At 42.8% G+C, this 11,040-nt stretch overlaps 1 protein-coding gene across 14 annotated transcripts in view; it reads right to left on the reverse strand.

The window, feature by feature from the left end:
• Nucleotides 1-5,333: 5,333 nt before the first annotated feature.
• PIP5K1B (phosphatidylinositol-4-phosphate 5-kinase type 1 beta) overlaps nucleotides 5,334-11,040 on the reverse strand; it is a 298,246-nt gene continuing 292,539 nt past the window's right edge. For all 14 annotated transcript variants that reach the window (XM_040620276.1, XM_040620265.1, XM_040620269.1 and 11 more), the window contains one exon: nucleotides 5,334-6,071. In XM_040620276.1, the coding sequence (XP_040476210.1) occupies nucleotides 6,069-6,071 (3 nt within the window). In that variant the 3' untranslated portion in view covers nucleotides 5,334-6,068. The remainder of the gene's footprint in view (nucleotides 6,072-11,040) is intronic.

The raw sequence follows: 11,040 nt of genomic DNA on the forward strand, positions 1-11,040 counted from the left end.
TTCCCCAGATTGGAGAGGTTTTCAAGAATACTTGAATTTTTAAATCATATTTTCCACCACCTTTTCTCTTATTTTTCTGGTACTCCTAGGATACAAGTGTTACTATGTTTGATGGAGTCACAGAGTTCCCTATGTGTATTTCTGTTCTGCATAATTCTTTTTTCTCTCTTCTATCCAACTTTATTACTTTCTATTACTCTGTCTCCTAGGATATTAATTTGTTCCTCTGCTTCTTCCAGTTCATTCCATCAAGTGTGTTTCTCATTTAGTTAATTGAGCCCTTTTTCTCTGCTGTGTTATTCCTTATCTCTGTGTTAAGGGTCTGTTATCTTCTACTCTTTTTCAAGTCTAGTGAGTATCCTTATGATCACTGCTTTGAATTCTCCATCAGGCATGTGACTTTTATCTGTTTTGCTTAGATCTCTGGCCGTGGCATTGTCCTGTTCTTTCATTTGAGGCAAATTTTTCCGTCTTCTTATATTGTCTGTCTCTGTGTCTGTTTCCGTGTGTTCGGAACATCAACTACATCTCCTGTTCATGAGGGTGATGGCCTTATGAAGAAAGAGTTCCTCTCGTGCCTTGCAATGTAGTGTCCCCTGTTGCCCAGGGCCCTGTTACTAGGGTGCTTCCAGGAGTATCTGTAATGTATGCTGCCTCAGCTCTGCTCTCGTGTCCCAGCTGCTTTATCCTTCAGGCTAGTCATCTGCAGTGGTTCTTTTTGCCTGTCGTGGGCAGTGTTTGTTCCCTGGCCTGAATGCGGTGCATTTTAACTAGGTGTGCTCTGGTCTCTTTGTGAAATGAGAACTACCACTACCGCTGCTGGAACCAAGGCCTTGCAAAAGTCTCTGGTCAGGAGATGTCGTGTGAATGGGGGTTTGGGGCTCATCTTCTGGGGGAGGGGGCCCCCTCCATGCTAGGACGGAGGCAAGTGTGACTGGCGTGGGTGGTACCACTGGGGTACAGGGGGCAGGGCTCAGTATAATTAAGTTAGGTAGTGAGAGTTGGTTCCTGTTGGTGGTCCTGTGCTGATGCTGAGGGGTAGAGGAGTGAAATGGTGCTGGCCAGTTCATGCTCTGAGATGAGTGACTAACCTCCCCACCACGTGCCCCTGGTCCTCTTCAGATCACTGTTTCCATGCTGTATGTCTGCGGGTTGTTGGCTTGCCTTCTCTTCAAGAGCAGTGCAGTGACCTCTGGACCATATCCAGCTAAGCCCACTGACCGTGAAACTCCAAACTTTAAGCCCCTTTGGTCCCAAGAACTGAGAAATTCATGGCTTCTCACTTTCCAAGCCAGTTGCTATGGGGATTCCTTTTCCCTCTGTGCTCCCCTGTGTGCTAGTCCCTCACCCTTCTCTGCAGCCACAGCTCCCTCCTCACCACGGCAGCCGTGATCTCTGTCTCTCCGAAGCCATGTCTCCACACTTCCTTCCTTCTTTGATGTGGCCTCTGTCTTTACTTGTGGAGTTTTTTTCTGCCAGTCTGTAGATGGATTTCTGGGGTATTTAGGATGAAATGATGGTTACCTAGATGTATTTGTAGGACAAGGTGAGCCTATGGTCCTACTCTGCTGTCATCTTCCAGAGGCTTCCAAGGTATGTTTAACTTTATAATAAACTGATATTTTTTGTCCAGAATGGCTGTACCATTTTGCTGTCCTACCAGCAAAATGAGAGAATTGCTTTACATGCTCACCAGCACCTGTCATTGTCAATTAAGAAAAATTTAACCATTTTAATATATGTGTAGTAGGATGTCATTACGATTTTAATTTGCATTTCTCTAATGACTAATGATATTGAAACTCTTGTGCTTATTTGCCATCCATATATTTGCTTTGAAGTGTCTATTTAAATCTTTTGACCGTTTCTTTTTCAGTTTTAATATACTTTTTTGGGGAATAAGTTTAGATTTACACAAAATTTGCAAAGATAGAACAGTTTCTGTATACTCTTGACCCATTGTCTCTGAATGTTAACATTCTGCATAGCTATGGTTCATTTGTCCAAACTAAGAGATTAACTTTCATACAATACTGTTAATTAAATTCCAAACTTTATTCAGATTTCACCAGTTTTTCTAACGTCCTCCTTTTTTCTTTTTCCTTTTTTCCCCAACTCTAGGATCAGTTCTAGGATACAGAGAGTTAAAATATTATGCCCTCACTTTAAAAATCTCTCAGGTATCTTTACCTTCTTGGAGAACTTGTGCCTAGAGCATCTGACCTCGAATCTTGAGTCGTTTTTAGATCTCCTCCCTTGTTGTCGTCTTGGAATTTCCCTTTACCTTCACCCTGGGGATTCTTTTCACCTCCCTCTTGGGTTCGATCTTAATTTCTGGATCCTATGTCTTTCCTTTCATGGCTTTCTCTTACTTGATTTACGCTCTCATTTTGGCAAAACATATCTTTTTGGAGCTTCTGGATAAAGGGCAGATGGAAATTATTTTTGTACAGATGATTCTACACTTACATGTAAGTATTTTTTCAGGGTGAAACACGGATGTAGGTATTGCTGAAAAATATTTTGTGGATGTGGTTAAGGGTCTGTAATTAGTTGACTTTAAGTAAAGAAGATTACCCTTGATAATATGGGTGAGCCTCACCCAGTCAAGTGATGGCCTTCAATGAAAAACTAATGTTTTCTAGAAAAGAAATTCTGCTTCAAAACCCTATCAAACTCATGCCTTAGTATCCAGTCTGCTAACCTGCCATTTGAATTTCAGATTGGCCTTCTCCTGCAATCATGTGAGACAGTTTCTTAAATCTATTAGCTATGTCTATGTCTCTCCTGTTTCTCTGGAGAATCCTAAGTAATACACAGGGTATAAAATTAGAGATTAGAAATAATTTTTTTTTCTCAGAATTTTGAAGGCTTCATTAGTTTCTGGCTTCCAGTGATGCTATTGAGAACTTTGATTGACTTTTGACTCTTGAGCTTTATATAAAATTTAATTTTACTTTCTGAAAGCCTATGGACTCTCATGATCATCCCTGGTAGTTTGAACTTGCAAGGTCAGGTTCATTTTTTCTATTTTTCTGGGTACTCAGAGTCCCTTTTAATCTGGAAATGCATGTTTTTTCATTGTGGGCAATTTTTTTACATTTTTTGTTTGAAGGTTTCTTTACCTTCTTGTTCTCTGTTTCCCTTTGTGGAAGTCCTATTGGATATGAGATCTGGTGGAATTGCCTTCAATTTTTTTTTTTTTTTGGTATTCCTTTTCTCCTTTTAAAAATCATTTGGATATTTCCTCAACCTTATCTTCCAATCATTTTCTTAGTTTCTAACTTCTGCTAACATGCTTTTATTTTCCATGGTTTTACTTTCACATGTTCTTCTATGCTTTCTGAATATTCACTTTTGTAATAGATCAGATCTTACTTCATGGATGCCATATAATTTGTTCTCTGGAAAGACGTAATGGTAACTTTTGTCTTGAACTTTGTGCTTTTTTTTTTAACATTTTATTTTTATGTAATCTCTACACCCAGCATGGCACCTGAACTCACAACCCTGAGATCGAGTTGCATGCTTCACTAATTGAGCCAGCCAGGCGCCCCTAAGTTTGCTTTTATAGACCCTGTTTCCCGCAGTCCCCAATTTTCTGTTGGTGTATGTCGGTCTCAGAGAATTTCCCGACATGTTTTGTGATCCTTCGTTGGCTGTTCATTAAGAGTGGGGACTAAATGCTATGAGCACTGGTGGTCAGGGGAAGGCTTGCAGCTGAAATTCATTTAGGGTGCCCTGGCTGAGTCAATGGCTGGGGAATCTCCAATTTTATTATCTTTAAACTTTCTCCCTTGGTAAGGTAACCGTATTTTAGTGGTCCAAAACGCAACAGTTTTGAGAATAAAAGAATGTCCTGTTGTTATGCCTGAGTGTCAGGCATAAACTCAGACTATCCTAGGCAAATTAGAGGATGGTCATCTACTTCTTGATAGTGATATTTCTCATGGGAAATCTTTCCATATTTGGTATAGATGCTGGAAGTCAGATTGTCTGCATATTGGAGCTGTGTGGAGGAAGAGGTCTGGAGGGTCTCCTCATTCATTATAGTCTTAAGTTGGAATCTGTCCAAATGCCAATGAGCAATAGAACAGAAATTTATGGAATATTCCTACAACGGAATACTACTCAACAGTGAAAAAGAATGAGTTTCTACTACACACAACAAAACGAATGATTCTTACATAGTGTTGAATAACAAAAAGCCAGATAAAGAGTATGTACTATAGGATTCCATTTATATGAAGTACAAGAACTGGCAAAACTAATCCATGATAATAGAAGTCATAACAACTTACTTTTTGGGCATTGGTAGGCATCAGTCCTACCAGGGGAGGCCACATGAAAGAGTCTGTAGGTTAGATAAATAAGTAGGTTTAAAAGTGGACAGGGAAGAGTGGGGTTCAGCGAGGTAAACCCCTGTAGTCAGAGTATCTGATAGCACCTATGGCTATGAGGGAAAGAGAGGCAAGGAATCCTCAGTGGTCTATTTCATTAGAATTCCCTGTTGAAATCCCAACCCAGGATAGATTGCCAGCATCAACTCTGCAGGCAAAATTACTCCTTACATGGAGTAATCATGGCTCTAGGTTACATTTACAAAAGTTAATACCATGTTTGCTTATAAGAATCTGCTTGCTTGAACTTGAAGTATTTTACACTGAGCATCCTAATCATCAGGAGTGTCTTCCTGTGGTCTTGGTCATATTACTTTCTAAGGACTTTCCCCCCCATTGTATGATTAGGGAGCCTTTTAAGCCTTTGCCGTTTGAGACACTAATGAGATTGTGTAGATTTAAGCAGTAATTGCTTATAATAATCACTGCCTCTTTCTGCTGAGTCAGTTCCTTGGTGAGAAGTATACTTGCCAGTCCTATGACCTCTGTCCTGTCAACGTCATTTGCTTTGGCTCGTGACATGTGAGCAGAAGTTCCGTAAGCCACATACATCTAAGCGGAAGCTTTAAGAGCTCCTATTGCCAGTTCCACTTTCATTCCCCCCCCACCCCCCGCCATAAAAAGGGCATGCCCTAGATAGGAGCTGCTCTTGATTGCTATGAAGAGATTTGGGGATTGTTTGTTACCACAGCATAACAGAATGAAAGCTGACTAATACAACAGGATATTTGGGAAAGTCTCAAGAACAAGTCGAGTACAATATGCTACTGTGTCTTCTCAGGAACCAGAAGATTTTCTCTCCATCTATCATGAGAGTCCGTTTACTTAGGGTCTCTGAACATCTTAGAAACGGAGGAGTATCAAGGTTATCTTTTTAATTAATAAAAGAAATATAAAGACCATAAACCATTGGAATTAATGTACTACCACAACTGAGAACAAAATATTTTATTTCTCTCAATAAAACTATAGTTTACAATAGTATTTACTAAATAAATTATATAATTTCTCTTTTACAAGCAATAAACTAAATCACAAATATTTCAAAGACAACGTATGTACACGACATAAGGCCTTTTATAAATAGCTTTGCTTTTCTCATTTCACTAGTAAACAGTGAAAAAATCTTTATAGAAGCTAGTTTTCTATAAAGTATACGCAGACCTATTACACTGATCTTTATATGAAACCAATTTAAACTTTTAAAGACATGGGCTATGATTATAATTTTGCAAATAAGAGCAGAATTTGTACTTTGTTTACCATTTTGCATGGATGGATTTTTAAAAAATAAGCAGATTACATATGTTGCTTATGTATAATCAGTGGATGCATGCAAAACGAAATAATGCAAGTGTCAACAGGAAAATAGCACTTCCAAGTCCCAAATGGTGATTGGCAATGGTATAGAAAGCAGCTGAAATACAGCGCATGCAGTTCTGCACAGTTGAGCAAGCAACAGCAAATGAGAGAATAGTGTGGTATCTTTCACATCACATCTGCTGATCAGCCTATGGACCAAGGCTCCCCTGACACGTTGCAAACTCCTAAATCCAGTTGATTATTACTCTGTGTGCAGCGGTGGTCAGCCAAGTTCCTCTGGGTAATTCCGGAGTGGAGAAACTTCTCGTCCACAACTGTGTTCATGTCTCATGGTCACCGTTTCACTTACTGGGGGGAGAGGGGATAAAAAAAGAAAGCAAGCAGCTGTAAGACTAAGTTTTGGCACTGATCGATAACTGCTCCTCACGAATGGGAACACAGTCATTATTTCTCCTGCTGTCTTCCTCGTACCTGGGAAATGTGCACGTAGAAGGGGGGGTTCACTAGGCTCTGGGATCTTCTGCGATGCTTAGCATAGCACTGGCTTCTCTGGTGGGACCTACGGCGTGTAATTACACCAAGGCGTATCGAGTTCCTCCTACATCACCGCACGGTGGTATAGCAGGCTTGAAGCCGATCGGACAACTTGAGCATAATCCTGAACTCATGAGTGCTGTGTTCACTTTCAAACACCATCCTTGTGATAGGGGAGTAAAAATATGTCCAGAAAATGTTTTTTTTAAAAGACTTATTTTAGAGAGAGTGAGTGTGAGAGCACCAGAGGCAGAGGGAGAGAATCCTAAGCAGACTCCGTACTGAGTGGAGCCAGATGCAGCGCTCGATCCCGCGACCTTGAGATGACTACCAGAGCCGAACCAAGAGTTGGACGCTCAACCGACCGAGCCACCTATTTTCAAGTTCATTTATAATCTCTAGACCCAATGTGGGGCTCGAACTCATGACCCCGAGATCAAGAGTCGCATGCTCTTCTGACCGAGCCAGCCAGGTGCCCCTTCCCAGTAGATATTTAACCTACAGTGGTAACCATTTACAGTCAGACACTGCTAATTCAATCTGTGACAGGTAAACCAAGCTACCTATGGGGAGGCAGTACCGTGTTCAGTTTTTAGAGACAGACACGGTGGGTTAAACCCATTGATTTCCTCATTATTACAGCTCCAGAACGTTAGGCATATTACTGAACCTTTTTTTATACCTTGTTTTATCTGTACAATGGGAGTAATAAATCCTACTTTATAGGATAGTTATAAGGGATAAACTTTTCTTTGGGGAAATACAGTGTGTGTATCTATGTGAGTGTGGGTGTACACACACACACACACACACACACTATACACACAAACGGTATCATTTAGTGCCAGGCATGTGCTTGTGTCCACACAACAGCAGTCGAGAAGGTTGCAGCTGGGATCACAGAGACTGTGTGGCCCAACACATGCATTTGGAGGCTGAAAAAAATGAATAAAAAGTTTTGAAATGACTTTGCAAATTAAGAGACTATGTCAAAGATTCTATTTAAAAATGAGTATTTTATCATGTAATTTAAGCTTAATGAGAGTTGTAATTTTTATTAGTTTCCACTTTGTTTCTTACTAATCTAAGTCAGGAAGATTTGCCTGCTTAAATGTCCAACTTGCTCAAACTGTCACAAGCGCTCTTTCAGCAATAGCTCGTGTTTGGTGCCATGAGCTGTAGCAGTGGGCAAGGCAGAAGCTGCCCCCGTTCTCAGGACAGATATCTGTAAAGTGGGCTCTGTTCAGGCTCAGTCTGATAACTTGATGTGGCGCAGATCAATCAAGGACATAAAAAAAATCCACATAAAATGGTATGGTCCTACTGATCAGCTTTATAAATCTTCCTTTCTTCCTTTTTTTTTAAAGATTATATTTTAGCATGCGATCATGGGGGGGGGTGGCGAGGGGGAGAGAGAGAGAGAGAGAGACCCAAGCAGACTGTGCCAAGTGCAGAGTCCCACGTGTGGCTCTCATGACCCTGGGATCAGGACCTGAGCTGAAGTTGGACACTCCACCGACTGCCCCACCCAGGCGCCCCTGAATCCTGCTCTCTTATAAACACAACCAAACACTGAAAGATGATAGTTGTGTTCTCGTTCTCTAGATCACAGTTGGAGGTCTGTGTCTGGGTTCTAATGTTAAACTTGGAGAAGGCCATGACCCAATTAGACCCATGCCTGAGATGACCCACCAGGGAAGGGCTCCAAACCCAAGACGCCATGAAAATGGCAAGAAATCTAGGTGTTTTGGACTAGAAAAGGAGACCTAGGGATGGGGTGTAGGAGCCATCTTCCAATATCTGAAGGCTGGCTGGGGGAAGGAAGAGTTGGGTACTAGCTTAGTCTTAGGACACAAGTCCTCAACAACAGTGGCCCAGGTGGCCATGATTCTGGGGGTGGGGGTTAGAATATCAGGACGTGTGACGTGAGCAGAGCAGCCACAGCTTCACCCCTCTTGTCTTTTCCTGTCAGGCGCCCTGACCCGCATGGCCTACCCCAGGCGTCCAGTCTCCCATCTGTTGAGACCAGTGGGTGACGATATATGGCTCTAGGACCAGGACTGGGACAAACTCACAGAAGCCAGTTTAGCTTCAGCCTGGAAGTGTTTTCTGACCAAAGAAATGAGTAGTCCGTGAAGGAGGGGTGGCTGCTGTCCCTGGGGGCTGATGCTGACCAGCTTGTGGGTAGAGCTGAGGCAGGAGACCCAGCCTCCAGAACGTACTCCGTGTGTGGCGGCCAGCTGGGGGGACTTGGGCGGTCACGGTGGGCTGTGGCAGTGAATCCAGAGTTCCGTTTCACCCACAGGACTCTGTTAAATAGTGCCGATAAATTTATATCCCCAAATAACTCAGGATATCGCCAAGACTTCCTGTATACAAATTAATCTCTGAAAAAGCTCATATTGGGGTGTTTTCAAAATGGGTTAAATCGATAATTTAGTCAAAAAAACAAGTGAGGCTTTATAATAAAATATATTCTTAAAAATAAGGAGTCATTTCCAGCTCTGGTCATAAAAATCCTTCATATTCACACTTCCTAAGTTTTTATCTTAAACTGATGACGTAGAAGTTTCTATAAACTTGTACTGACACCCGCTCTCAGCTCCAGGGTGCAAGAATGTCTAAGTGGGGTAAGAACTGCCAACTCTCCATCCATGTTATAACATAACCCTGGGATGACATGGTTGGTTACATGAAAGTGTGTGTTGGGCGCTAATTTATAACTGTAATACAATGAGGTGGCCTGGTAGGTCTTTAAGTCTGTGTGGAATCTAAAAGCACAGTGTCTCCCTGCTCAGCCGCAGGGAGAAGTCTGCAGAAAGCAGTTTTATTATTCCCTTATTTAGTAGAAGACGTGCTATAATTTTCCTTCAGATTATAACCCTCCAGCCCTGTATTACCATCACTGGAGAGACCAAAGCAGCAGCTGACTACCCTATCAGGACACCACGAAGCGCCTGAATCAAGTCTTCACGATGGGGTACCCATGCCACGTCCCTCCAGCTCCCCAACACGAAGATGGGCTTCTCACGGTATCCGTGCCCAAAAGGGTAGCAACTTTTGAGGTGACCTAAGAGTCAACCACCCCTGGCCTTGTGGCTTTTGAAACAGAAATGGGTACTGGCGTTTTGGCTAGAGAACTCAGCCACATCTCAGAGCAGAGATGACAGACAGAAGGTCAGTTGAGCCGAAGCCATCTGAACGGCCGTGTGGAGGCGCGCACGCCGTCATCTGTCCGCGGCGATGCCAAGGGTTCTGCCTACAGCATGTGATTTGAGAGTACAGGGTGTTTTAAAAGCAGAGACCTGAAGGTACAGGTGTGAGAGTAGCTGATATGAAAAGTTTTAGGAACAGACAGCCCCCAACGTAGGACAGTTTGACTTAGGATCTTCTGCCTTGGATGGCGCGAAGGTGGTGTGCATTCACAGCAGCTCTGTTCGGATGCGAGTTCTGATCTTTCCCTGGGCTGGTAACACGCGGTGGAATCTTCTCAGGATGCTGGGCAGTGGCAGCAAGCCCCCTTCCGGTCAGCCACGCGATCACGGTACAGGGAAAGCTGTTCTGGACCCAAGAGACCATTCTGCCTCTCACTTTCAGTACAGGGCTCAAAAAATTACACTTCATTATAAAATGAACTTGGCGTTAGATGATTTTGCTCAACTACAGGCTACCGTCAGTGTCCTGAGCGCTCTGAGGCGGGCTAGGCTGAGCCATGGTGTTCAGCAGGCTGGGCGTCTTAAATGTGTTTTGCATTTATGATATTTTCACCTTAGGATGGGTTTATCGGGAGAGAACGCCATCATAAGCCAAGATCTGTATTTCTGTGGCCCAATTCCTAGTGTTACTTATTCCACATAGGTGTTTATGTCTGGGAGTGGGTGAGACAGAAATGTATTTTTATTTCCACTAAAACCCAGGGACTTGATTTTATGATGGAAACTACACAATAATGCACACATGGGGTCGAAGATGGCAAAGCTTTTTCATAATTAGAATTATGTAAAGCACAAACACAGAGAAAGGACAACAGCAAATCAAAAGCAGTCACTTTTCTAGCTAACCAAGCAGCCCTTTCTGAGGTCAGCCTGCACTGTGGAGGGAGGCCAGATACCCCCGGGGGACCCTAAAAGTAGAGCCCCCCCAACGTGGGCTTCCCAGAGCCATGTGCAGAGGGCGTCAAAGATGAGACCCTGTATTTCCGACATCTCCTTTCTACGCTTACATTTTTTTCCCCAAACTCTTTGCGTGAGAAACACACACACCCACACCCACCCACACCCTTAACCTGTTCATTGTTTGAAATTTTATTTTTTTTTAATTGAAGGACAGTTGATAGGCAGTTACATTAGTTTCGGGTATAAAACCTAGTGATTTGACTCGTCTCTATGTTATGCTATGCTCGCTCCAAGTGTAGCTACCATCTGTCTCTATAAACCGCTATTACGATACCACAGACTGTATTCTCCGCGCTGCACCTTCTGTTCCTGTACCTGGGAGCCTGTATCTGCCACGGCCCTTCACGCATGTTGCCCCATTCCCCGCCCCCCTCCCCTCTGGCAACCATCAGTTTGCTCTCTGTACTTATGAGTCTATTTCTGCCTTTTGTTTTTTAGATTGCATATACACGTGAAATCAGGTATTTGCCTTTGTCTGACTTCACTTAGCGTAATACCCTTTGGCTCCATCCAGGCTGTGGCAAAGGGCAAGATCTCATTCTTTTCTTTACGTCTGCGTAGTAACCCATGGTGTATACGTATCCCATCTTCTTTATCCGTTCATCAGT

The sequence above is a fragment of the Ursus maritimus genome, unplaced genomic scaffold, assembly GCF_017311325.1.
Source record: "Ursus maritimus isolate PB19 unplaced genomic scaffold, ASM1731132v1 scaffold_34, whole genome shotgun sequence".
NCBI classification, from domain to species: domain Eukaryota; kingdom Metazoa; phylum Chordata; class Mammalia; order Carnivora; family Ursidae; genus Ursus; species Ursus maritimus.